Consider the following 28,000-nt stretch of genomic DNA (forward strand, 5'->3'; position numbering starts at 1 on the left):
CTGAGGCAGGAGGTTCCCTTGAGCCCAGGAGTTTGAGGTTTTTGTGACCAAGGCTGATGCCACAGCACTCTAGCCTGGGCAACAGAGTGAGCCTCTGTCTCAATAAATAAATAAATAAGTAAGTTGTCAAAAGTTACAGTTTCTAAGAAGCAAAGACAGGATACTGACCCAGCTCATCTGATGCCAGAGCCCCTGGTCCAGGCAGCGGCATATGACAAGCTATTAGGCTGCTATTGAAAAATCTTGTCCCAGGCATGATGGCGCACACCTATAGCCCCAGCTGCTGGGGAGGCGAGGCGGGAAGATCGCTTTAGCCTAGGAGCTCTGGGCTGTAGTGCGCCATGCACACCAGGTGGCCACGCTAAGTTCGGGATCAGTATGGTGACTTCCTGGGAGCATGGTACCACCAGGCTTTAAGGAGGGATGAATCAGCTCAGGTTGGGAATGGAGCAGGTCAAGACTCTAGATCAGTGGTGGGGTTGGGCCTGTGAGTAGCCACTGCACTCCAGCCTGGGCAACACAGTGAGACCCTGTCTTTAAAAAAAAAAACAAAAAACTTTGGGGGAAATGGGGAGATGATGGTCAAAGGGTACAAAGCCTCAATTAGGCAGGAGGATAAGTATTTTTTCTTTGAGCTATATTGCACAGTGTGGTGAATATAGTAAATAATGTATTATATATTTCAAAATTGCTAAGAGTAAATTTCAAAAGTTCTCACTACAAAAAATGGTAAGTATTTGACGTGATGGATATGTTAATTGGCTTGATTTAATTTTTCCAGATTGTATTCATAAATTGTAACATCACTTTGTACAAATTATATCCAGTTATAATTTGCCGTATGGTTAAAAATATTAATAAACATTTAAAAAATCTTGTAGAAGAATATTTAATGGTAGAGAAAAATGTCCTAAAGTATTAAGTAAAAAAATGGTGGTTAAACTATTTTATCAATTCTTGGATATATGTTGTTTTTCACATTTAAACATATCTGAAATCAGGGTACATAAAAATCATTTCTAGATGAATTATAGGTATCACTGTGAAAGCCTAAGCTTCTATAATTTAGGAAGATACCATAGGAGTAAAAATTAATAGGGTCCTAGAAGATACTATAGAAGAATACCCTCACAATCTTGGGGTAGGAAAATATTTATTAAATAGGACACAAAAATCATAACCATAAAAGGTATGTTGACCTAAAGGAAAAAAACTGAAGCAAAATTAATAAAGGTAGACAGTTTATTTGGCCAAGTTTGAGGACTGCAACCCAGGAGCATATTCAATTTGACCTGAATATACACTCCGATTAGCAGCAGTTACAAGTGGGTTCTTAAAGGAAAAAAGAAGAGGCTGTTCCTAAATTATTTGCCAAGAATTTGCATTAAAATTACATATTATTGATTGGCTATCCATTCCTCTCTGTATCACAGATTCCAGGAACATGAAGTTAGTGGGTAAGGAACAAAATGACTCTAGACTATTCCCCCCGCCCCTATGGATAGGGGGGAGGGGTTGCGACTGAAGTCCCACACTCATGTCTCTGAGCTTGGTAAGTTTTGCAGACCTCACTAGCTCAGACTGCTCTGAGCTGCTTCACTTGTCTCAGGTCGAAAAGTTGGACTACATTCAAATTGAGAGATTTTGTGCATCAAAAAACATGTTAAGAGGATAAGAGGGCAAACCACTGAGTGGGAGAACATTTGCAAGACATGAATCCAGAAAGGGGACTCATCTCAAAATGTATATGGAACTCCTACCAGTCACAAACAAGCACACAGTCCAAAGGAAAAACAGGCACTTTCCAAAAGAGAACATCCAAACGGCCAATAAGCATACACAAAGGATCTCAATCTCATTAGTCTCTGGGGAAATGCAATGTAAAATCACAATGAGCAACCACTATACCCACCAGAAAGAGTAAAGTTGAAAAGAAGGACAATGCCAACTGTTATAGAAGCTGTATAGAAATAGAAACTCTCATATGTTGCCGGTAGAATGTAAACTATAGAATACAAAATATAGACACTCACTTTGCAAAACTGTTTGGCAGTGCCTATTAAAGCTGTATATATGTGCCTTGTGACCCAGTGATTCATTCCTAAGTATTGTCCAATAGAATTTGTGCATACGTGCAGCGGAAGACAAGTGCAAAATCTGTAAGACCATAGGTCTGAAGAACACACGTTTGAAGGACACAATTGACAAGCCTGATCCAAAGGGCAGATGCAGAAGTCTGCACCTCACAATGAGGGAGCTACACTTGTTTTCAAGAACACCTGGGAGGCCGGGGACAGTGGTGTGTGCCTGTAGTTCCAGCTACTCGGGAGGCTGAGGCAGGAGGATGGCTTGACCCTAGGACTTCCAGTTCCAGCCTGAGTGACATAGCCCGACTCCATCTCTTAAAAAACAAAACCAAAACCAAAAAACCCACCTGCCAGCTGGGTGCAGTGGCTCACACCTATAATCTCAGCATTCTGAGGCAGGAGGATTGCTCGGGCTTAGGAGTTCAGGACCAGCCTGAGCAAGAGCGAGACCCCATTTCTACAAAAAATAGCAAACTTAGCAGGGCATGGTGGCACTAGACTGTAGTCCCAGCTACATGGGAGGCTGAAGCAGGAGGATCGCTTGAACTCAGGAGTTGGAGGTTGAAGTGAGCGATGATGATGCCACTGCATTCTAGCCAGGGCAACAGAGCAAGACTCGGTCTCAAAAAAGCAGAAAAATACACCTGCAAATTACAAATTTAACCTCACATTGGATCACAAAAGGAGTCAACAGTGCCAAAGACAACATATCGCATAGACTAACAATGACTCTCCTTTGACTAAAGCCTTAGTCAGACTCCCCTGAGCCCTCTGCTTGGTGAGGCCTGACCTTTGGCTTCCTTCTCTGTCCTCACAGTCTCCAGTTTGAGCAAGCACCCTGCTACGACAGTTTAACAACTCCCCACCCTTGGTATCTCACCGCCAGGGCAGCTTATCTCTCTGGCCCCAGTTTTGCTGAGATGCAAGTGCTCTCTCCCAGCACAATGATTCTCGAACTTTTTGATCTTGGGGCCCTTTTACATACATTCTTAGAAGTTATTCAAGACTCCAGGGGATGGTCATGCTGGAGACTCAGACTTGTGGGGGGAGGGGGGAAATAGGCATTTATTGAAACCTTAAAATCTGTACCCACATAATATGCCGAAATAAAAAAAAAAAAAAGACTCCAAAGAGCTTTTGCATTTATGGGTTATATATACATAACTGTATTTACTGAGTTATGGCCGGGCGCGGTGGCTCACACCTGCAATCCTAGCACTCTGGGAGGCTGAGGCGGGAGGATTACTTGATGTCAGGAGTTCGAGACTGAGTTAAAACTGAAAACATTTTAAAGGTATTTATTTATTTTAAAATAACTACATTTTCCAAAATAAGAATTTCATGAGAAGAGTTGCCTTGTTTACATTTTTGCAATTCTGTTCATATCTGCAATGGAAGTAGCTGGATTCTCACATCTGCTTCTGCTGTATGTTGTTTTGGTTGAAGTACATGAAGAATATCCAGCCTTACACACGGTTGGAAAAGAAAGGGGAGTATTTTAATAGTCTTTTCAGATATGAAGGATACAGCCATCCCTTGGCATCCATGGAGTATTGGTTCCACAACCTCCCGCAGATACTAAAACCCACAGATGTTCAAGTTTCTGATATAAAATGACATAGTATTTACATATAGCCTACACACATCCTCAATATATTTTAAATCATCTCTAGATTAATTATAATACTTAATACAATGTACATGTTATATAAATAGTTGTTATATTATATTTTTTGTTTTGTTTTTGAGACAGAGTCTCACTCTGTTGCCTGGGCTAGATTGCCATGGCGTCAGCCTAGCTCACAGCAACCTCCAACTCCTGGGCTCAAGCAATCCTCCTGCCTCAGCCTCCCGAGTAGCTGGGACTACAGGCATGTGCCACCATGCCTGGCTAATTTTTTCTATATATTTTTAGTTGCCCAGATAATTTTTTTTCTATTTTTAGTAGAGAAGGGGTTGCACTCTTGTTCAGGCTGATCTTGAACTCCTGAGCTAAAGCAATCCTCCTTCCTTGGCCTCCCAGAGTGCTATGGTTATAGGCATGAGCCACTGTGCCCAGCCTATATTCTATTATTTAGGGAATAATGACAAGTGAAAAAAGTCTGTATATGTTCACTACAGTTGCAATTTTTTTCCTGAATATTTTTGATTGGTGGTTTTTTTTTTTCTAAGGGATTTGTTATAATAGATTCACGGTTGGTTGAATCCATGGATTTATAACCCTCAGATGGCTGACTGTAGTTTTTTTTCTGTAACAAAATGCACAAGTGATAGTTTCTTATAAGTTAATTGCAATGTGGAATCTGAAAAAGTATCACTAAGTATTTTGTTCTCTGTTACAATCAAATCCATTCTTGAATGGATCCTTTTAATCACGCCTAACTTTTTAACATCCTGCATTGGTCATTTGGAAAATACTGGATCACTGAGTTGTACAGATCTCCCAAAAGTTGCAGATCTTCATTATACAATGCACAAAAAAATCACATTTGGTAATATTGCCACTAATCTCATTAGAAGCATTTTTAAGAATTGAGGCCGGGTGCGGTTGCTCACGCCTGTAATCCTAGCACTCTGGAAGCCAATGCCGGTGGATCGTTTGAGCTCAGGAATTCGAGACCAGCCTGAGCAAGAGTGAGACTCCGTCTCTACTAAAAATAGAAGAAATTAATTGGACAGCTAAAAATATATATAAAAAATTAGACGGGCATGGTGGCACATGCCTGTAGTCCCAGCTACTCGGGAAGCTGAGGCAGAAGGATTGCTTGAGCCCAAGAGTTTGAGGTTGCTGTGAGCTAGGCTGATACCATGGCATTCTAGCCCGGGCAACAGAGTGAGACTCTGTCTCAAAAAAAAAAAGAATTGAAACACTCTCAAATTGAGCATGGTAGTAAGTTTTCCAAAGTTCTAGTTTTCCCTTGAAAATTCAAATTTTATGATAAGCAACAAATACTGTCAATTATTTCTTTTTTTTTTTTTTTTTTTGAGACAGAGTCTCGCTTTCTTGCCTAGGCTAGAGTGAGTGCCGTGGCGTCAGCCTAGCTCACAGCAACCTCAAACTCCTGGGCTCAAGTGATCCTCCTGCCTCAGCCTCCCGAGTAGCTGGAACTACAGGCACAAGCCACCATGCCCGGCTGATTTATATATATATATATATTAGTTGGCCAATTAATTTCTTTCTATTTTTATGGTAGAGACGGGGTCTCGCTCAGGTTGGTTTTGAACTCCTGACCTTGAGCAATCCGCCCGCCTCGGCCTCCCAGAGTGCTAGGATTACAGGCGTGAGCCACCGCGCCCGGCCATGTCAATTATTTCTTGGAAGTGACTGGCTCATTTTATACATTTTTGAGACAATATAGCCCAAATATCAAGTCTGAGTAAGTATGGCTTCTCTGTTAGTTGTTTTTCAAGTTAAAACGGTATCTGTTCTGTATAGAAAGCTGCCTAAGACCAGCCTAAGTGCTTTTCCAGGACGTGCCATCGCCCTTCCACCTGCTCTCTGCCCGCTTCCTGTCCAGGCTTTATGTTACTCAGAGGTGATTACCAGGTGGCAGGGCACCCGCGCTTCTTTGGCTTACCTCACTTCCTCTTCCCCTCCCCCAAGGATGGAAACAATGCGAGAGGAAACGTCTGAATTTAAAGGAAGCCACCAGAGCAAATTGTGCTGGGGAAGTCTGCCCAGCACTTAAGTAACTATGTGCATTAAAAACATTTCTTTAGGTCGGGCGCGGTGGCTCACGCCTGTAATACTAGCACTCTGGGAGGCTGAGGTGGGAGGATCGCTCAAGGTCAGGAGTTCAAAACCAGCCTGAGCAAGAGCGACACCCTGTCCCTACTAAAAATACAAAGAAATTAATTGGCCAACTCAAAATATATAGAAAAAATTAGCTGGGCGTGGTGGCGCATGCCTGTAGTCCCAGCTACTCAAGAGGCTAAGGCAGGAGGATCACTTGAGCCCAGGAGTTGGAGGTTGCTGTGAGCTAGGCTGACGCCACGGCACTCTAGCCAGGGCAACAGAGTGAGACTCTGTCTCAAAAAAAAAAAAAAAAAAAAAAAGCACAATTTTTTAAGAGACAGGTATAAGGGTGGAAAATTTAGTAGCTGCTCACGGCACGGGTGGAGAAAAACTTCTTGCAAAGGGATTAGGATATAAAAGTATAAAATGTATTTTATCTTCTTAGGAGAGAGATGGAGAGAAAAAAAGGGGAAAGAGACAGAGAAAGAGGGATGGCGTTGCTTCTGGGCTTTGTTGCTCAGGCTAGAGTGAGTGCTGTGGCGTCAGCCTAGCTCACAGCAACCTCAAACTCTTGGGCTCAAGCAATCCTCCTGCCTCAGCCTCCCGAGTAGCTGGGACTACAGGCATTCGCCACCATGCCCGGCTAATTTTTTCCATATATATTAGTTGGCCAATTAATTTCTTTCTATTTATAGTAGAGACAGGGTCTCGCTCTTGGTCAGGCTGGTTTCTAACTCCTGACCTCGAGCAATCCGCCCGCCTCAGCCTCCCAGAGTGCTAGGATTACAGGCCTGAGCCACTGTGCCCGGTCTGGGCTCTTTTTAGATGATATGAAAACAGAGTCCCAAAGGGTGCCTGTCAGCTAGGGAGAGAAAGAACAGAGAGAGCTCATAGGATTGAGCTTTAGCTATTATCGGGGAAATTGTGGGATTAGATATTTTCCTGTTATTTTCGAAAGGCCGCCCCATTCAACAGGGTCTTGCTATGTTGTCCAGGCTGGCCTCGAACTCCTGGGCTCAACCAATCCTCCTGCTTCGGCCTCACAAAATCCTGGGGTTATAGGTGCAAGCCACCACACTCACCTAATTCTTAATATAACTGACAATGGACATTTAGGTCATTCCCAATTTTTCCCTGTTGCAAACACATGTTACAAGCGAACATCCTTGTAAGTATGTCTCTGCACAATTTGGTAAGTATTTCTATGGTGTCAGACGCTCAAAGTGAAATTGCTGGATCCAAGGGTATCTGCATTTCGTAACAGGACGAGGCGACAGAATTGCCCTCTAAGGAGAGTGTACTAACCAGCACTCTGTCTACCCACATCTGCTTTAGTTTGAAATGATCTGTTTGCATATCCATCTCCCCCACATCCCCAGTGGATTGAGGTCCCCTCAGGAAGGGAATGTTCCCTGCTGTCCCCGCTGGGGCCAGGTCTTGCATGTCATAGGGGCTCAGGAAACTGATGTGGAGCAGATGTGAAAGATCTGGTGATGTTAACACCACCAGCAGGCCGGGCGCGGTGGCTCACGCCTGTAATCCTAGCACTCTGGGAGGCCGAGGCAGGAGGATCGTTCAAGGTCAGGAGCTGGAAACCAGCCTGAGCTAGAGCGAGACCCCATCTCTACTAAAAAAAAAAAAAAAAAAAATTAGCTCAACAACTGAAAAAAAAAATATATATATATAAAATTAGCTGGTCATGGTGGCGCATGCCTGTAGTCCCAGCTTCTCGGGAGGCTGAGGCAGGAGGATTGCTTGAGCCCAGGAGTGTGAGGTTGCTGTGAGCTAGGCTGACGCCACGGCACTCACTCTAGCCCAGGCAACAGAGCGAGACTCTGTCTCAAAAAAAACCAAAACACAAACAAAAAAACCCCACCACCAGTAGCAGGTCTCCTCCGTGTGTGCCAGGCACCATTCTAGGCATTTTGCCAGCATGAGTGTATTTAACCCCAGAACTACCTTGGAGTAGGCGCTGTTGCTGGCCACATTTTGCAGACGAGGAAACTGAAGCTCATAGAGGTTAAGTGACTTGCCGAGAAAATGAGACCCTTAACCACACGAATGACTTCTGCAGATTCGGAGAAAGCTTCATGCTCTGGGCACCTGCTGCCAACATAACGGCACCACGCCAGGCGCTCGTTAATGGCTTGCAGCAACGCCCCGCCCCCACGCCGGCTCTCCAGCTTTACCAGAAATTTTTAGGATTAACTTAAGCGACACGAGACAAAATTTCATGAAATTAAGTAGTATTTCGAAATCGTCCAAATTTGCTTCTGATTCCCGTTATTGCCCATTTTACAAAGTTGCAAGCAGAGTAGTATTTTGTGCTCCTTTATGGGGGGGGTCCGGGGGTTGGACAGCTTCATGCTGACTCAGGCGAATGGATGCCACGTTCCGCCCACCCCCCGCCCCAGTGCGGGCTTGCGAAGGTAGGCCCGGACTTGGCCGCTGTCTTACCTCGGGATGCTATCACAGACACACCATAGACCGCATGCTTTAGATAACAGAAGTCTGTTTCTTACTGTTCTGGAGTATGGGAAGTCCAGGATCAAGGTGCTGGTCGGCTCAGTTCCTGGTGAAGGCCCTCTTCCCGGCAATGACCTCACATGGCAGAGAGAGAGAGAGAGAGTTTCTTGCTCATCTCTTCTTACAAGGGCACTAATCCCTTTCATGAGGGCTCTACCTCATGACCTAATTACCTCCCCAAGCCCCCACCTCCAAACACCATCACACTGTGAACCGGGGCTTCAACAGAGGAATTTTGGGGGGACACATTCAGTGCACGGCAGCCAGCAAGCGTGAGTGGGGAGTGGCTGTGGGGAGTGGGAGCCGATCTGGGGGCACCGGGGCAATGCACAGGCACAGACACAGGGACCGTTCAGGGAGTGGCCGGGTTTGGGGTTCCGGTAGATAGTAGAAGACAAGGGTGGTGAGGGAGCTGAGGGCCATGGATCGTGATAAGCGATTCAGAGCTGAACGGGGCAGTGGGAAGCGAGGGCAGGTACGGGAGCAGGAGCAGCTAGCTGCTCAGGGCTGGCCCAGGAGGGGAGGCCAGCGCTGGAAGCCGCAGGTAGGGCAGATTGGGCGGGGGAGGGGCGCAGACGGCTGGCAGGGAAATCAGTCCTGGACGGCCAGAAATAGTTCTGCTGTCAACACCTCCCCCACACCCTCCTCCTCCTCCTCTTTTTCGATTTCTAATAATGGCATTGCAGTTCTCCCAGCCCCAGGGATGGAAGCCTGAGTCACTCCGACTCCTCCCCTTGCCGTCCGGTGTCCAGCCAGCTGCAACTCCTGCCGATTCCAGCTCCTCCGCGTCATCCAGGGTCCTGCCAGGACCCCATGTCGGACCTGGCCCTGGCTCAGAGACTACGGTCTCCCTTCCCCAGGCCCAATCCCCCACCTTGCAACGTTCCCTCACCACTGTTACCAGATGCTACTCTGGGCTAGGCACACCGCAAAACTAATGCCCTGCAGGGCTGGCTGGGTGGAGGGCCAGTCCCTCCCCTCTCCCAGCCTCCCGGGCTGGCCTCCCAGATCTCAGATCTCCTTCAAGATCAGCTTGATGGATGCTGCCCCCAAGTTCTGCAGGGTCTCCCGCACCAGGGTGATTTTCTCTTTGCCAGATGCCTTGGGTGTCACCTAAATTCCTTTTGGGGCCGGGGTGGTGGCTCGCACCTGTAATCCTAGCACTCTGGGAGGCCGAGGTGGGAGGATCGATCAAGGTCAGGAGTTCGAAACCAGCCTGAGCAAGAGCAAGACCCCGTCTCTACTATAAATAGAAAGAAATTAATTGGCCAACTAATATATATAGAAATAATTAGCCGGGCATGGTGGCGCATGCCTGTAGTCCCAGTTACTCGGGAGGCTGAGGCAGGAGGATCGCTTGACCCCAGGAGTTTGAGGTTGCTGTGAGCTAGGCTGACACCATGGCACTTTAGCCTGGGCAACAGAGTGAGACTTTGGCTCTAAATAAATAAATTCCTTTTGGGACACTTTCCTCTTGTGCTAGGGTTTGTGTTGATTGCATATACATGTCACTGACTCCTGGGGGGTAGGGACAATTTTTGTGTCTCCACAGGGAACTTGCATGTGACCTAGACTCAATGATGGATTGGGGTTTGATTTATAACATGGGAGTTTGCAATTATGTTGACCGAAAATTGGAGGATCTAAACCTCTTTCCTTTAAACAGCCTTTCTCTGCAGCAGCTTTCAGGGCCAATAGTTACTACCACCAGGAATTCCAAACCAGCAAAATATTATTAAAGAGGGGCTCTTGTTTCTTCTTCTTTCTCCTTGAAAGAGTAATGGCCTTTGAGCCAGGTACGTGGATTTGAACTGGAGTTCTGCTACTTCCCAGCTGTGTGACTTTGAACAAGTGTCCTAACCTCTCTGAGCCAGTGGAGCCAAGACCAGCTGCCTCACCACACAGGCACTGTATGGGGAAGGCTGGCATGGAGCTGGAGGCCTGGGAGGCAGGCAGTGAGGGGCAGTTTGGAAAGACTTTGTTTGCCTCAACTGCCCCGGGCGCTGCTGTGCTGGCAAAGGACACAAGTGCTCCCCCGGGACCCCTCAGCAGGCAAAGGACAGACTCTGGAACACACGGAGGCCACAGAGCTGCCTCCTGCTGGGCCTTCGGGACCCCCACCCGCTACTCGGAGGAACAGGGCAGCCCCTGGAGGTGGGCAGCAATTTTGTTACCCCCATTTCAGAAGTAGCAGCGTGGGTAATTGAAATATGTAACTGAGTCTGACTGTTTGGACCACGAGGACTTGCACGCCCCAGTCTCCCAATTTTCAGGTGTGGACACTGAGGCCCAGGTGCCTGGCAGTGGAGGTCGGCATGAAAGTCTCATTTCTACGGTCTCTGTTTGTGTTTTGAGCAAGAGAGCTGGGAACAGAGTGAAAGGGCTATGGGGTCACTCTGGAACACGCTGGCCCGAGACCAGGCCTTTGATGGAGGCCTCGGACTTTGGGGGCACAAAAGCAGCTTCCCCTTGGGCCCAGGCCACAGGCTCCCAGGGCCTACGCAGGGGCTCTGCCAGGCTGGGACCGGGTGGCGGAAGCTCTTTGAAGTTGATAATTCAAGGTCGCCCTCCTGGCCCAGCTCCACCTGGCAGTGCTGTGGGCCCTGGAGGGAGAGCGAGGAACATGGGGCAGGAAGGTCGCTGCTACGTGGAGTGAGTCTGTGGGGCTGGGAAAGTAGGGAAGGGGAGGAGGACGGATTTTTAGAAATAAAACCCAGCCAGCACTGGCATCTCCCTTCTGGAAAACAGGTGAAGAGAGAGACTTAGGGTGTTTGTGGCAGAGCCGTCAGGATGGTGTTTCGTATGCAGACAGACAGAATGCAAGTGTGTCTGCTTCGGCTGCGTGAGTACTGTGGGGGCTCAGAAAAACAGTACCCCAAAATGAAGGCCTCAGAAGCAGCCTGACCTGCCCTGTGTCTCTGGCCCCTCATTCTCCCCCAGGCCAGCCGCAGAAGCTAGAATCCCTCCTCCCCAAAGCCAGCCATAGTGCCTAAAAATATTTTTTTATTTTTATTTTTTGAGACAGAGTCTCGCTCTGTTGCCCAGGCTAGAGTGAGTGCCGTGGCGTCAGCCTAGCTCACAGCAACCTCAAACTCCTGGGCTCAAGCGATCCTTCTGCCTCAGCCTCCCGAGTAGCTGGGACTACAGGCATGCGCCACCATGCCCGGCTAATTTTTTCTATATATATGAGTTGACCAATCAATTTCTTTGTATTTTTAGTAGTGACAGGGTCTTGCTTTTGCTCAGGCTGGTCTCGAACTCCTGACCTTAAGCGATTCTCCCACCTCGGCCTCCCAGAGTGCTAGAGTTACAGGCGTGAGCCACCGAGACCGGCCTAAAAATATTATGCTAACTTTTACCCTGCCTCTCTGTGTAAATGTAAAGAAATTATCTGACCTACCTTGTCTGCAGGTCCTAAGACCCCATTCCAGAGAGAGTCCTCCCTCATACGCAGGAGGAAGGAACACTGCACAGAGACACCAAGAAGAATCTAGACACATAGGCCATGCCGGGTTTCCCCAGTCTGTTAGCACTAGATCTGGCCGGGCGCGGTGGCTCACACCTGCACAATCCTAGCACTCTGGGAGGCTGAGGCGGGAGGATCACTTGAGCTCAGGAGTTGGAGACCAGCCTGAGCAGGAGTGAGACCCTGTCTCTACCAAAAAGAAAGAAAGAAAGAAAGAAGCCAGCCAGGTGTGGCGGCACGCGCCTGTAGTCCCAGCTACCAGGGAGGCTGCAGTGAGCTACAACGAGGCCACTGCACTCTACCCAGGGTGACAGAGTGAGACTCTGTCTCAACGAAAACAAACAGGGCGGCTGAACACCCCTCCTCACAGCCTCCCACCCCATTAAAAAGGAAGGTTTTAAATTAAAAAAAAAATTTAAAATTATTAGACCATACCCTTTTAGCCCAATCATACTTCTACAAAGCTGTCCCTACTTTGTTAAACCTACGCATAAAAATGGGCAGTTTCCCATGTTTTTGGGTCTTCATTCTGAAGGCTCCCATGTCACCTAAAACTATGCTCAAACACATTTGTACGATTTTTCTCCCATTAATCTGCCTTTTGTCAGTAATGTCAGCGAACCCGGGGAGGGCGATGGAGTTTTCCCTTTGCCCCTCCGTGCCACCCAGCTGGAATGTGACACACGTGGGTCCTGGGTCGTGACTGCTGAGCCCAGGGCGTGCCCCCAACCTTCACGTACGTAACTTCGGCCTCGTCTCGAGCCCTGTCATCGCTGTGGTTCCCACTCGGCACAGGAGAAAGCCGACTCCGGCCATGCCACGGGCCTTCGCCGACTAGCAGCTTGACCTAGTGAGAAGCGAAAGAGGGATTTCAACTCTCAACTCGGGTCAGTCTACACACCAGGTGGATCTGAGGGTGCACTTGAGTAGCTGCCCGTGGCTGCCCGTGGTCTTAGTCCAAGAGTGCAGAACCCACCTGGGTCGATGCACCTGGGGGCTCGGGCCGGAAGGCGCGAAGGGTGGAAGGTTTGCTCAGACTTGCGTTTGGGTTCGAGCTACAGTGTCAGCGCCCCACACGCTGGCTGAAAGGGAGCATCCTCCCGCGCCGTGTGCGCGCCTGTAGTCCCAGCTACTGGGAGGCCGAGGCGGGAGGATCGCCTGAGGCCGGGAGTTCGAGACCAGCCTGGGCACCATGGCTGGCCCCCTGTCTCTGTTAAAACAAGCGATCCAACGCGCCGCCCCGGAGAGGGCTAGTGTCGCACGCGGCCCCCCTGACGCCCCCGCCGCGGCGCGCCCGGCCTCGCCTCCTCCCGCGGCGCGGCGCCCTCTGGAGCGCGGGCTCCGGGCCCGGGCCGCGGCGGGGGCGGGCGGCTGGGCCCCGCCCCTCCCGGCCGGGCCAATGGGCGGCGGCGCTGGCGGCCCCGCCCCGGCGGGGGTCCCGGCGGCCGGCGCGGGCCCGGCCCAGCGGCAGCCCGCGGCCAGGCGCCCAGGGAGCGGCCCGCGCTCGGACCTCGCCGCCCGCCGCCGCTCGCGATGGCCGGCTACCTGCGGGCCGCGCGCGCGCTCGGCAGAGCCCCGGGCCCGGCCTGGGCGCCCGCGGCCCCGACGGCCCCCGCCGCGCAAGAGCAGCCGCGGCGCCACTGTGAGTGCCGCGCCGGGACCGGGCGCGACGTGGCGGCTTCCCGGGGGGGGGGTCCGGGAGCGCGGCCCGCGACGCCCGCGGCGGGGTGGCCAGTCGCGCGCTCCCCGCCCGGCGTTTCGGGCCGCTCCCGCGCAGGGGCAGGGACTTGAAGGACAGTGACAACTGGTGGCCCGGGCAGCTGCCGGCCCTGCGCCCCCGGCTATTCCGGGAGGGGTCCCGGGCGTCCGCACCTGGAGGGCGCCCCCGTCCCGCGCCCCGGGAGGGACTCGGGCGACGGAGGTGGGCGGGAGCGGCGGCCCGCCCCGCGGGCGAGAGGGAGGGTCGCGGCGCGGCCCCGCGCAGACAAAGGGGCCGCTTCCCCTTCCTCTTCAGCCGGGCGCGCTTTAATCGCTCCTCGCGACCAGGCCCACGTCAGCTATTTCGGGAGCCTTTTACGCGGCGGCTGAAGGAGAGTCCTTCTTAATTCCCCCTTTTGTTTGGCCGCCCCCCCCCCCTTCGCCTTCGTGCTGCGCTCGATTCTCCATCCCGGCTCCACCGGCCTTCTCTTGCTGGCCGGCCCGTGCCCCCGCTACCTGCTACCTGGCTCCCCCACCGGGAGACCTGGCAGCCCGCGCACAATGTCCCTCTCCAGAACCGTCCCCACAGCTTCAGGGCGACCCTCAGCCCCCAGCTTAGGAGAGAAGACAGCAGTGGAGTCAGGACTTGGCCCGAGCCTCCATGACCCATGCGAGCTGCCCTGCCGGGCATGTGGGCGCTGGCCTGCCCCTCGCACTGGCTCCCCACGCCAGCTACAAAAGGCAGGGGACAGTGTCGGGCCCTTGGCCCTGTCTGATGCCTGTTGCCGTGGAAACCCGTATCCCGACCTGCCCAGAAGCCCCTGGGGAGAGCCAGGGGAGTGAGGAAGAGGGGATGGGGCCCACCCTGCTTGGCCTGGCCAGAGGCAGAGGCTGTAATCCTTAACAGAGTGTGCGAGCAGCTGACCAGAGGGGGTGGGGAGGAGAGAAAGGGCTTGGGTCCCGGCCCCACCCCCCCTCCCCCCACCAAGGAGAAAGGGGCATGTCTGCTTTTATAGTTCTGGGATCTACTTCTAAGCCAGGCAGCCCTGCAACTCCAAGATTCCAAGTGCCCCAGACCCCAAAGATTCCCATAGGGCACCACCTTCAGCAAAATATGGTGGAAGTTAGATACATTCCCCAGTTCTCTCTTTTTCCCTACATTACTGGTAAAAAAAGAGAGCAACAAAAGAAAACCAAAACCAACAAAAAGCACACACAAACAGGAAAACAAAGCCCCTTTTGGGGCCTGAATTTGGATAAACACAAAAAAAGCAGTCAGTTGCAGGTCCTTCCAGAAGTCCCTGTGTGGTTTGGTTATTAATGGGAAAAATGCTTGGAGTTTGAGTTGGGTATTAGACTATACAGTTGTGACTCTGCCAGCTTGTTACCTGGCAACGCAGCTGGAGAAAGAATACTTGGCATTCCCCTTGATGACAAGGAGAGAATATTTTTGGGCTGAAACAGTCCTGTGTGTTTGCTGCCCGGTAATTCCCACACGCTTCTCTTTCTCACCTTGCAACTCCACAGGCCTCCTGCAGCTTGGGGAAGTAGAGGCAGGCTCTTCGAACCGCACCATGGGAGAATCACTTACCCAGCCTTTCTTTACTCCAGGCCTAGCCCAGAAACCTAATTCTTGCCCCTTAACTTTTCAAGTCTTTCAGCCTCATGAGATATGACCCCAGCTGCCCCACCAGAGCTGTTCTGAGTGGCTGTGTTTAGGGATTGAGGCCTGCCCCCAAATCTTCCATGCGGTGGAGGCCTCTTGGGCTGATTCCCATTCCAGCTATGAGGTTCTGGAAACTACTCTCTGCTTCCTGGAAGCCAGGGTCTGTGGCCTTCCCTGGGGTTTGTGCTCTGTACGCCCACGTTAGGAATACCAGCAGATTGTAATATTAAGAGTTATAAGTGTCTCCAGGGCACGGAGCCCATTTCCCCCCACAGCTTCTGGGGGACCCTTAGCTCCCTACTTAGGAGAGAGAAGACAGTAGTTAGGACAGGACTTGGCCTGAGCCTCCGTTGCCAAGGCGAGCTGTCCTGCCGGGCGTGTGGGCACTGGCCTGTCCCTCACACTGGCTCTCCAAGCCAGCTACAAAAGGCAGGGGACAGTGTTGGTGCCTTGGCCCTGTACCCAGTACATCTGGTGCCGTCTGCTGGTAAGAACCCACCAGCCCCTGTGGGGCCCTGCTTCCAGGGGGCAGGGGAGGGAGCACATTCACAGAAACCGGAGGTGAGGGCAGGGCAGCCCTGACCACAGACCAAGTTGCCCTTAACTTGACCTTCATTATGCCTTTAACAAATGTTTTGAGCTCCTACTCTAATGCCAGACACCACGCAAGGTGCTGAGGATAGAGCTGGGAACAGGACCAGCAGAGGTTCCTGCCTTATGGAGGGGACAGGCAGTAAATAAGGCAGATGTGGACTCGTGTGATTCGTGGTCACGAGACCTCGGGACAAGACATCAGCGAGGAAGCTGTGAACGTGGAAGTTCGGACAGGGCAGCGGAAGAGACCTCAGTGAATGAAGCGCAGAGGAGGGAGGAAGCGGGCCATTTAGGTACAGGGGACAGGGACCCACAGGTGCCGAAGCCATGATGGAGGAGCAGAGAGGAAGCGTGCGTGCGCCATGGAGAGTTATGGGAGTCAGGGCTGGCAGGGGGCTGTGCAGGGCATGTAGTTTGTAAGGACTTTGGCTTTTACTCTGAGTGAAAGGGGAGGCTTTGTACGGTGTTAAGAGGATTGTCACGATCTGATTTACATTTTATCTGGCTTCAGGGACCTGGTGGGAGGCTATGGACATAAGCTGGCAATAAAAAGTGATGGCTTGGACCCAGATGGTGGCACTGGGGGTGATGACCGGTGGTTGGATGCTGGGTGTATTTCAAAGGTCTGGGTGTATCTTGTTGGTTTGGATGTGGGTGTGAGAGAAAGGGAGGAGTGAAGGATGACACCATGGAAAATACTGGAATCTTTTCCAGAATTGCTGTCCTGCCTTCTTGAGCCCCTAGGAATTGGGGCCTTTCCGACTTTCTGATCCTTCTCTGGGACTTGCTGACAGAGCAGCCTCTCGCTGTGAGCAGCATGGGCAGGAATGTGGAGAAGGCAGTTATGCTCTGGGCCGGCCACCCGCGGAGGGACCTCTGGCCTTGAACTGGGAGTAGTGAGCAGATCCCCAAGCCAGGGATGGGTTTTGAGATCCTTATTCAGTGTTGGGCGCTAGGAGCCCCAAATGGGGAATAGAGTTGGCCTAATGGGCGTCTTGTGAGTGGCGTAATTCCACCCTGCACTCTTGCCAGCACAGTGTTTGTGTAGTGCATGGTCGCGGGGGCTGTCACTCTGAGGTTTTCAGGGAGGCCTCCCTGCTGCTTGTATTTCAGGTCTCTGTCACCACTTGTCTCCCAGACCAGGGCAGACCATGGTGGTGTCTCCACCATACAGGCAGAACAGCAGACAGGGGTCTCGAACTCCAGTGCCCCGGGGCACTCTGGAGGGCACATGGCAGGCCTGGAATGTAGGGAGACATGGTAGACACCACCCTGAGCCACCGTCAGCCCGGCCTGTCCTCCATACGAGTGAGTGTCTGCTGCATATCTTGATTTTTATGTAAAAATCTGCTCTTTTTGGACTGGTTTAAGTGTTTATTATATGTATTTATTCTTCATGTTGGTAAAAAAACAATGTAACAGAATTTATCATCTTAACCATTTTTAGGTGCCCAGTTCAGAGGTGTTAAGTACATTCACATTGTTGTGTAACCATCACCACCACCCACCATCCAGCTTTTCATCTTGCAAAACTGAAACTCTTCGTTAAACCACTCCCCATTGCCCCCTCCCCACAGCTTCTGCAACCTCAGTTCTAGTTTCAGTTTCTATGAATTTGACTATTTTAGGCACCTCATGTAAGTAGGGTCACATGGTATTTTTCTTTTGTGACTGGCTTATTTCATTTGATACGATGTCCCCAAGGTTCATCCATATGATAGCATATGTCAGAATTTCCTTCCTTTTTAAGACTGAACACTGTTGCATTGTGTGTGTATGCAGTAGTCCCCCTTATCCTTGGCGGGGGGCACATTCTGAGATCATCCTCAGTGGACACCTGAAACTGTGACTTGTACTAAACCCGATATATGCTACGTTTTTTTCTGTATATGCATACCTGTGATAAAGTTTAATTTATAAATTAGCAACAGTAAGAGATTAACAGTAGTAACTAATAATAAAATAGAGCAATTATAAGGATATACCCTAATAAAAGTCACCTGAATGTGGTCTCTCTCTCTCTCAAAATATCTCGTTGTACCGTGCTCACCTCAGTTCGGACTGTGGTTAACCGTGGGCGACTGACTGGCAGGTAACTGAATCGTGGAAAGGGAAACCGTGGATGGGGGGACTGTATCATATTCTGTTTATCCATTCATCCGTGGAGGGACGCTTGGGTGCTTCCGCCTTTTGACCACTCTGAGCAGTGCAGCCATGAACATGGGTGCACGTGTATGTCTTCGAGACGCTGCTTTCGGTTGTTTTGGGTTTATGTCCAGAAGTGGAATTGCCGGATCCTATGGAGATTCTGTTTTGTTTTTCCACGCTGTCTCCCATAGCAGCGGCACCGTTTTACCTTCCCTGCAACAGTTCCGATTTCTCCCCACTCTCACCAACACTTGTTATTTTCTGGGTTTTTGGTGGTAGGTACCCTAAGGACTGTGAGGTGACAGCCCACTGTGGCTTTGATCCGCATTTCCCTAATGATTCGTGATGCTGAGCATGTTTTCATGTGCTTGTTGCACGACATCTTTGCAGAAAGGTCTCTTCAAGGCTTTTGCCCATTTATTAATTTATTGTTGAAATTTCTTGATATTTAAAGCTTAGCCACCAATTAATATATATATATATATTTTTTTTTTGAGACAGTCTTGCTTTGTTGCCAAGGCTAGAGTGAGTGCCGTGGTGTCAGCCTAACTCACAGCAACCTCAAACTCCTGGGCTCAAGGGATCCTGCTGCCTCAGCCTCCCGAGTAGCTGGGACTACAGGCATGCGCCACCATGCCCGGCTAATTTTTCCTATATATTAGTTGGCCAATTAATTTCTTTCTATTTATAGTAGAGACGGGGTCTTGCTCTTGGTCAGGCTGGTTTTGAACTCCTGGCCTTGAGCAATCCGACTGCCTCGGCCTCCCAGAGTGCTAGGATTACACGCGTGAGCCACCGCGCCTGGCCAGTATTTTTAAAAAGCCATTACCTACCTGGTCCAGATCAAACAAGGCTGCTGGCCTTGGCCCCATGGCTGTCCTCAGCCCCTCCAGGAGGTTTGCTGCAGGGAGGTCCTAGCAGTCCTGACGCTAGTAGCGACAGCAGGCTTGCTCGGGCACGGTCGTGTTTAGGCACTTGTGCGTCCCAGTGGGAAGAGGTGCTTAGCACCCAGTTGGCGAGTGAATACGTAGGCCTTGTGGTCTCTGAGAGTTTGCCCCCTGCATGCACACCAGGGCTGGGTTCCTGACCTTGAACTCCCTGCAGAGGAGGGGCGGCACCCACATCTTACGGACTGCTGTGCCTGCCTGGAGCCGGGAACAGCGGAGCCCAGGCTGAGGCCAAAACTTGTGAGCTGGTCCCGGACGCGTCTGTCCTGAGCCCTCCTCATGAAGCTGGGTTCCATTTTTCACGAATCTGATCAGCTGCCCTCAGATGACCCCGGAGGCGGCGCTCCCCCAAACTATGGTGAACTGGCCCTGCGGCAGCTGAGCAACTTCCCTCCGCCGGGGGGCCCTTCCCACTCAAGCTTCAGGCCAGGAAAGGGGAGGGATGTTGTGTCTCCGGTTGAAAATCCTTGCAGTGTCTAGGGAAGGGCGGCAGAGCTGGCGGTGTCCGCCTTCTGTTCTCTGGGGAATGACAGGCTTCCAGTCTGGGTCTGCTAGCCGTGTCTCCGCATGTGAGCCGGAGGGCGGGGCTGCACGTGAGCCAGGGACCTGGGTTCCGTCTCGCCTCTGACACGAACCACCCTCCCCGAGCCCCATTTGTCTCCCGAAGTGATCTCTGAGATTCTTTTTGATTAAAAACACATCTGTTTGCATGTCTTTGGAAGGGGCCTTGTTTGAGGTTTGGGCACTTGGTTTGGACTGAGCCTGGGTGGCCAGGCCTTTTTAGTTTCTAGGCCTGCTTTGCACAGGCTTCCGTCCCTTGCTGTCACCTAGCCGTCACTTCACCCGACCCAGTGTTTTCAAGAGGACGTCCCCTTCCCTTCGTCCGAGTGCGTGTCTAGTCTAGGTGCCGTTCCGCTCTGGGGAAACGCCTGGCGTCCTGCTCTGCGCTGCTCTCGGCAGTGAGCGCCATCGCCCAGCGACTGCAGGCTCCTGTTTGTGTGCGTTGGCTGCGCTCCCCGCGGGCCCTGGGCAGGGGAGCCGGCCCGGTGCCTCTGTCTGCTGCTGCAGGCAGAGGTGCGACAGGCCGACAAGCCCCGGCCGAGGCAGCCCTGCCGGCTCCCCACCTGGGCCGGTTCCTCCAGTGCTCCTTGGCATTCTCGTCCACGCGGGCACGGGTCTGGCATGTCCAGTCGCGTCCCAGGTCTCGGGCGCCGTAAGCCTGCGCGTGCCGCTGGATAGGGTCAGGGTCTTCCTCACTGCTGCTTTCCAGCCCTGCAGCCTTGGGCGGTGAGCCGGTAATCGCTCCGAGCCTCGGTTTCCCCACATTGAAAACGGAGAGACTAATACCTCCCTCGGGCTTGTTTTTGGGATTACAAGGATCGCGTGTGTGGAGGCCGGTGCGCCGCCAGACACAGAGCACGCGCCCCGGTCCCGGCTGTCTGCGCCCGCTCCCCACCTCAGCCGGCCAGAGGCGCTCAGGCTGCAAGCCACGGAGTCAGCGACTGGCTAAGCGTGAGGGGATTTTCCTGGAAGGACACAGGGCAGCTGGTAGAATTGCAAGGAAAGCTGTTAATATAAAGAACTGAGTCTTGGACAAAAGGGGAGCCTGGGCCACCCTGAGGGACAGGTGGCGGGAGCCCCTGGACAACCTCCCCGATTTGATTTGATGTGGGACGGGGCAGCCCAGCGGCCCGCCATCGCCCGTGCCGGGCTGCTCGGCCCTCCGATGCCAGGGCGACAGGCGCTGACTGGCCAGACCGGAGCCCGTGAGGCGCGGGCTGGGCATCTTTCTGGCTGGTTCTCCCCAGGCGTCCTCAGTGGGGGGTCCAGTCCCCCAGGCAGTCAGGGAGCTGCTTCCGATGAAGGGGGAGGGGCGCTGGGACACTGGGCAGCCGGGGCCCTGGCTGTCCACGGTTCCCTCCTTGCTGGAGGGCAGGTCTGGCCGGGGGGAGAGGGGCTCCCCACCACCGCCGCGGGGGTGCGATGCATCGTGTGTCCTTGGTTCTAGATGCTGACAGGAGGATCAAAGTGTCGAAGCCGGTGGTGGAGATGGACGGTGATGAGATGACCCGGATCATCTGGCAGTTCATCAAGGAGAAGGTGGGCCCCTCCCGGAGCGGGTGGCTCTGCAGGTGGGCTGGCCAGGCACAGCGCTGAGCCGCACACGGGGTTCTGGGTCCCTCCTCGGCTTCCTGGGCCCCCTCCGCCCCCAGTGGACAGCCACAGCCCTTCCGTCCACGCTGCCTCCACATCTTGACCACTAGCGGTTCATAGGTGCCAGGCGGGGGCCGTCGTGAGCAGCCTGGGTCTCCTGCTGGCACCGAAGTCTGTGCGTCCCACAGGGCCGATGACCCTGTTACGTGTCTGTCGCCCCCAGCCTCCTGCCACGCTTCCTTGGGGAGGATCGAAAGTGGCAGGGGCTGGCATGCGGGGCGTGGCCCGGCCTGCGGCTGTGGCCACCGCAGCAAACAGGTCCCAGGTGGCTGCTTGAATCCCCAAAGCCGCCTTGGTCTGGGTCTGCCCGGGAGAGGGCATCGTCTGTGCGAAGGCCCCTGCCTCGTGTCCGGCCACGGGAGGAAGGTTGAGAGCCACCACCTCCGATTGCAAAGCGCTCAGAGCACTTGGAGGAGAAGGGGGAACCCCTTGTATAGAACAATCTAGATGAACTTGGGGTGGGGGTTCGGGTGAGTTGGGGCGCCACGGCGGGGGCAGAAGGTCACATAGGGGAAGAGCGGTCTGAAGGGCTGTGGCCTGGTCTGCTGACCCCTCTCCAGCCCCCAGCCCCTGCCAGCTCTGGTGAGGACCCACTGAGGAGTGGCTGCACCCCTGTGTTCTGCTGCGCCCCCTCCCTCACCCCTGGTCCTCCCTCACCCCTGCCCTGACTGGGTGTCCCCTGCCAGGGCCTGCACACTTCTCCTCCTGCCCCTTGGTGTCCTGCCCCAGGTCACAGCCGTCTGGCCTGATGCCTTGCTCTGGTCCTCTGTCCCCAGCTCATCCTACCCCATGTGGACGTCCAGCTCAAGTATTTTGACCTTGGGCTCCCAAACCGTGACCAGACCAACGACCAGGTCACCATCGACTCTGCGTTGGCCACCCAGAAGTACCATGTGGCTGTCAAGTGTGCCACCATCACCCCCGATGAGGCCCGCGTGGAAGGTGCGAGGGTGTGGAGGTGGGCGGCGGGGGAGGGTCACGGGGTACCCCCCCCCCGCTCTCCAGACGGGGGTTGGGGAGGCTGGCCGCGTCGCTCACCTGGGGACTGGGGGGTTGGAAGCCTCTGGAACGGGGGCTTTCCCGCGCCAACTTCGCTGGGGGCTGGGGGTGGGCGCCGTGAGGTGACCCAGTCTCCCTGTGGGTGCCTGGTAGGCGGGGCCCCTAGAGGTCACTGCGGACGAGGCCGGGGGAGGTGGGGTTAAGGGGCTGGCCTCAGGTTCCACGGCTAGGGCATGGCAGAGCTGAGGCCAGAACCCATGTCTCCCAGCTTCCCGGCCAGGGGTGTTTCTGCCGTGCTGTGTGGCTCTGACCAGCGGTGGGCGTCCTCAGCGACAGGGAGGAAGAGGAGGAGGAGGAAGATAGTGCTGATGCTGCCACAGTAATGGTGGCTTCTTGGGGCAGCCTGTCCCTCTGGGCCCTGGACTGCTTTGCGGGCGGCTTGGCAGAGCCGTGCAGGGGGGTCTGGGCGTGAGAGCCTCAGAGACCTCTGGGGAGCATCGCTAGTGCCCGCTGCCTCCACCCCGGTGCCCGTGCAGGCCTCCCTGCGAGGACCCCTCGGCCAGGGCTCCATGGATGGCCCCAGTGTGTGGATAAGGGGGCCGGGTGTGGACGGTTCTAGAAAGGATGGCAGAGGAGCTTTCTGAGTTCTCTGTCCCGCCCGCAGTGTGAGGAGCTGGGGGAGGCATGCGAACGCTGGGCCTGCCCCATTGCCCTGCCGGCTCATCCCTGGCCGCGAAGTGCCGGAATCGTTTTGGTGCTGAGTCCTTTTCACCTGTTTTGTTTTGTTTCACCTGGACCCTGGGATTTATGGATCGGGAAGTCGAGGGTCACAGTCTCAGTAACTAGGGGGAAGGACAGAGCGTCGGGAGGGAGGCAGAGTGCCACCAGGGTCTTGGACAAGCCCTTTCCCTGGGACTGCGCCGTCTCCGCCTTTGATGTCGGAATAAAAATGGCTGTCAGGGCCCCAGCACGGGCAGGCCGGTTCCACGCCCTTTGCCTGTGAGCTCATTTAACCCTCACAGTAACCCCATCGGCTGGGATATATTCTATCCGTAACTTCGTTTTGTGCAAACCTCACAAAACTGCCGGGTTCCAGAGCGCACGCACTCACAGTGCAGACTCCGCTGCCTCCTCTGGGACGGTTTTCAGGGCCCTTGTCTGGCTGTGGTGTTGCTTGGGGTTCAAATTCTGGTGGGAAGGTGGTGGCTGCAATGGGCCCATTTCCTCTCCGTCCTCACAGAGTTCAAACTGAAGAAGATGTGGAAAAGTCCCAATGGAACCATCCGGAACATCCTTGGGGGGACCGTCTTCCGGGAGCCCATCATCTGCAAAAACATCCCGCGCCTCGTGCCTGGCTGGACCAAGCCCATCACCATTGGCAGGCACGCCCACGGCGACCAGGTAGTCTGGCTCGGCAGGCGGGGCCCGTGGCCCTGGGGTGCCCCCCAGCCAGAGCTGCTGGCCCGAGCCACCCTCTCATCTCTGCAGTACAAGGCCACAGACTTCGTGGCGGATCGCGCCGGCACGTTCAAGATGGTCTTCACGCCGAAGGACGGCAGCGGCGCCAAGGAGTGGGAGGTGTACAACTTCCCCTCGGGCGGCGTGGGCATGGGCATGTACAACACGGACGAGGTGAGGCCCGGCCTGTCTCTTGGCCTCCTTTCTGCTGTGCTGGCCTCGCTCTCAGGCCGTGAAGAGGCCACCAGCAGCCCCAGGCTTATCCCCTGCCCGCTTGGCCTCTCTGTCGGAAGAGAGCGCCTCTTTGCTCCGAGTTCCGGCGAAAGTGCCAGGCTCGGGTCGCGTGACCGTCTCCGAGCCGGTCACGAGGCCCTGGGCAGGGGGCTCTGAGCGGGAGGCGAGTGGAGTGGGGGAATTGGCCCTACCCCAGCCTTGTGGTCTACGCGCTGGGGAAGGGCGGGTGCCGGGGGCCGCCTGCTCCTCGGAGTTGGGAGCGGCGCTGGGCCGGCAGGCAGGAACGGCGAGCTCTCTGCACGGAGCTGGTGCAAGCCGCCGCGGTGTGGGGGGCACAGTGCCATTCCTGGGGGTCTGGGCCTGGCGCTGGGAGCCTGGGAGGAGACCGGCAGTCCCCAGGCCAGGGGACCATGCCAGGCCCGCTCCCTCCCTCTGCAGTCCATCTCGGGCTTTGCGCACAGCTGCTTCCAGTACGCCATCCAGAAGAAGTTGCCGCTGTACATGAGCACCAAGAACACCATTCTGAAAGCCTACGACGGGCGCTTCAAGGACATCTTCCAGGAGATCTTTGACAAGTAACAGCCTCTTCCTTTGCTGCGTCCCGCAGACTCCGCACCCTTCCCCACGCTGCCCCCCCACCCTCCCCCACCCCCCGTAACCGGGAGAGGTCCCAGTGCATTTGGCGAAGTGCTGAGGCTCAGGGAGGAGTCCCCAGCCCCTCGGCCTCCTGCTCTGTCCCCACGACGGCCCCTGCCCCGCAGGCACTATAAGACGGACTTCGACAAGAACAAGATCTGGTACGAGCACCGGCTCATCGACGACATGGTAGCTCAGGTCCTCAAGTCCTCGGGCGGCTTCGTGTGGGCTTGCAAGAACTACGACGGAGACGTGCAGTCAGACATCCTGGCCCAGGGTACGACGGGGGGACCCTGCTCCCCGGGGGGGATGGACCGTTGGTCTTCTCTGGCTGGGAGCATTTTCAGACGCTTTTGGTAGAAACCTGTCGTGGAGCAGCAGGACCCATTGCACGGCCTCCTGCGGACAGCAGGGGGCAGGAGCTCCCTGGCCTCTGAGTGAAGGAGGGTCACAAACTAGGTTTGGACTGGTGTATCACTGAGGCTGCCCTTAGAGAGAAAGCAGGGCTCAGGAATCCAAGTCCTAAAGGGCTAGATTGCCAGCCCTGAGGTTGTTCCTGACCCTGAGGGTTTGGCTCTGCTGGGAAGATGGGATCAGGTAGGACTGGGTGCACTTTAAATGACAGGGAATGCTGTTTGCACAGTAAACCTAATGGGTGTAGGAGAATATCAGGGAAGATGGCAAAGCCCAAGCCCTAGAGTGTCCTGGAAGACAAACCTGGATTGCAGGAGAAAGCGAGGGTGAGGCCATTAGAGAACAGCAAGAGGCTGGGTGCAGTGGCTCATGCCTGCAATCCTAGCACTCTGGGAGGCCAAAGCGGGAGGATTGCTTGAGGTCAGGAGTTGGAAACCAGCCTGAGCAAGAGCGAGACCCTGTCTCTACTAAAAATAGGAAGAAATTAATTGGCCAAGTAAAAAAAAAAAAATATATATATATATATATAAAAATTAGCCAGGCATGGTGGTGTGTGCCTGTAGTCCCAGCTACTCGGGAGGCTGAGGCAGGAGGATCGCTTGAGCCCAGGAGTTTGAGGCTGCTGTGAGCTGGGCTGACGCCATGGTACTCTAGCCTGGGCAATAGAGTGAGAGTCTGTCTTAAAAAAAAGAGAGAGAGAGAGAACAGGAGAAATGGCCCGCTTGTGTTGGGAACAAGAGTAGGAAAGGCTGAGGGCGCGGGAGGGGCGCAGGCGTGAAGAGGAGGGCGAGACCTAGAGCTGCACCGGGCGGCTCCTGAGCAGGAGGAAGGGGAGGTCCCCAGGCCGTGGAAAGGCCGAGGGTCTCCCTACCTTCAGCTTTTCCGTGGCGATCCCCTGCCAGAGCACTCCCCACCTAGGATGGGAGCGAGAAAGGCGTGAAAATCAACCTAAGCGTGTGAGGAATTGTGGCGCGGGCGGGTCCAGGTGAAAATGGCAGAAACTCTCAGACGAGCCATTTTCACGTTGCAGCTGTCTGCTTTTTCTTTCTTGGCCACCACCATCCTTGTTTGGGGGCCACAGGGCAGAGGGGGGCGACTTTGGAAGCCCTAGAGTCCGTGACAACAGCAGGGGTCACTTGTGTTGACGTCTGCATTGGGGAAAATTTGGAAATGAAGCACAAGGCCGGAGCCTGGCTTGAGAGAGCAGCGGCAAACGTGATGGCTGGGAACCGGCCGGCCGCGGCTTTGTGCCTCTGCCCGCTCCAGCCCCGGTCCCCAGCCCAGCTGGCGGGCAGGTGGGCAGGTGCCGGGAGGCTGCAGGGGCCTGCGGGCCACAGGCCACAGGCTCTGAGCGCCTGAAGGTGGGACACAGACGTGTGTTAGTGTGCCGACCATAGCCACCCTCAAGTGCCCATCGTTCTGTGCTGGGTCCTAGAGCCCCTCGCTGGGCCAAAGAAGCCCCAGACGGTGCCGTCCTCCCAGTTACAGTGGGCGGGTGGCACGTGGAGCCAGGAGCTGAGTGGCTGCCACAGCGGGTGACAAGGGCAGAGGCACCAGCACCGAGAGGAAGTCTTTCTGCCCCTCAGGCTTCGGCTCCCTGGGCCTGATGACATCCGTGCTGGTCTGCCCGGACGGGAAGACCATTGAGGCCGAGGCGGCTCACGGGACGGTCACCCGCCACTATCGGGAGCACCAGAAGGTGAGTATGAGGCATGTGGCTGCAGGAAGCCCCTCTGCCCCAAATGGGCCCAAAGCCCACGGCCTGAGGGCTGGGGGGACAGCCCGGCCAGCCTGGGTGGGCACTGGTGTCCAGGCAGCCTTCCTGCTGGGCGGCTCGGCTCTCGACACCCCTGCGACCCCTGTCCCCAGGGCCGGCCAACCAGCACCAACCCCATCGCCAGCATCTTCGCCTGGACGCGTGGCCTGGAGCACCGGGGCAAGCTGGACGGGAGCCAGGACCTCATCGGGTGAGCGCTGAGGGACAGCCTGAGCTGGCCCGGGCAGGCCCTGGGTCCCGGCCCTGCACAGCGGGGCCTCACGCTGCCCTGGCCCTGCAGGTTTGCCCAGACCCTGGAGAAGGTGTGCGTGCAGACGGTGGAGAGCGGAGCCATGACCAAGGACCTGGCGGGCTGCATCCACGGCCTCAGCAAGTGCGTGGCTTGGGGCGGAGGGCGGGGTGGCCTTCCAGCACCTCGGGGCCAGGTGGGAAGAGGCCGGGGGACCCCTGTTAGAGTCCCCCTCGTGAGCCAGCTGAGCTTTGCCGGGGGCCGGGGGCAGGGCAGGTCCACAGCCCTGAGGGAGGGCTCAGGCGCTCCCGCGGCCAGTCCCTGTCCCTGAAGCCGCTGCTCAGAGCGGCTCTCGTCCCTCCCATGCGCTCCCGGGAGAGCTTGCTCCCAGGTGCCCGTCCCCTGGAAAGGACAGGCCTGCCAGGTTCCTGCCGAGTTCGCCGTGGCCCTTTGGCACCGGGCTGCAGGTAGCCTTTGGCCTGCGGCCTGGGCCGCGTGGGGAGGTCGTTCCGAAGTCCAGGCCCCGGCCGCCCCTGAGGCGAGCGTGTCCTCTCTCCGCAGCGTGAAGCTGAACGAGCACTTCCTGAACACCACCGACTTCCTGGACACCATCAAGAGCAACCTGGACAGGGCGCTGGGCAAGCAGTAGGGGGCGCCGCCCGCCGCCGCGGTGGCCGGGCCGCCGGTCCTCCCACCCGCGGCGGAGGGTGAGCCTCACCCCTTCTCTGGAGGCCTTTCTAGGGGACGGTTTTTATAAGCGAGATGTTTTTAAGAGTACGTGTGTGTTTCCCCTCACGGCGGTGGCGTGGGGCAGGAACCGCGTGTTTTACCTCAGCCGGCCAGTATGTTCCGCATACTGTGATTCATGTCGCCCTGGAGCACATGGTGCCGCCTTTAGCTACTAAAAAGCTCTTTGCAAAACTGTCTGCTGTGTTTGTCCCTGAGAGGGAGGAGGCGGGGGGCTCCGCAGTGGAGGTTTCCCCGGGGACAGACTGGTGCGGCCAGGAGCCTCCGTGTCCCTCCGCTGGAGCAGCCCGGGCCCCACTGGCACTGGGGGGTGCAGGCTTGGGGGTTCCTGGGGTTCCCTAGCACGATGCAGTTCCCGGTCCAGCTCCGCACCTTGGCATGGGATCCCAGCAGGTGGGCAGAGCAGGTCCGGCTGGGCTCTGTG

The 28,000-nt window shown here is 54.9% G+C and overlaps 1 protein-coding gene and 1 long non-coding RNA gene across 3 annotated transcripts; one reads left to right on the top strand and one right to left on the bottom strand.

The window, feature by feature from the left end:
• Positions 1-3,369: 3,369 nt before the first annotated feature.
• LOC142871840 (uncharacterized) lies at positions 3,370-13,145 on the bottom strand. 2 transcript variants are annotated; one of them, XR_012920001.1, is made up of 5 exons: positions 12,792-13,145; positions 12,546-12,662; positions 8,346-8,424; positions 7,783-7,929; positions 3,370-3,552 (listed from the first exon to the last, which is right to left on the bottom strand). It is a non-coding gene; the product is annotated as an uncharacterized LOC142871840 (long non-coding RNA). The 2 variants fall into 2 exon arrangements; XR_012920002.1 differs by lacking the exon at positions 7,783-7,929.
• Positions 13,146-13,256: 111 nt separating this feature from the next.
• On the top strand, positions 13,257-27,750 carry IDH2 (isocitrate dehydrogenase (NADP(+)) 2). The gene is made up of 11 exons (XM_012763320.3): positions 13,257-13,457; positions 20,877-20,968; positions 21,859-22,024; positions 23,322-23,482; positions 23,570-23,713; positions 24,212-24,348; positions 24,535-24,686; positions 26,410-26,522; positions 26,693-26,790; positions 26,881-26,973; positions 27,391-27,750. Exons 1-11 carry the CDS (start codon positions 13,349-13,351, stop codon positions 27,476-27,478), a joined length of 1,353 nt encoding a protein of 450 aa, XP_012618774.3. The 5' UTR covers positions 13,257-13,348; the 3' UTR covers positions 27,479-27,750.
• The last annotated feature ends 250 nt before the right edge of the window (positions 27,751-28,000 follow it).

Source organism: Microcebus murinus, chromosome 7 (assembly GCF_040939455.1).
Source record: "Microcebus murinus isolate Inina chromosome 7, M.murinus_Inina_mat1.0, whole genome shotgun sequence".
NCBI classification, from domain to species: Eukaryota; Metazoa; Chordata; class Mammalia; order Primates; family Cheirogaleidae; genus Microcebus; species Microcebus murinus.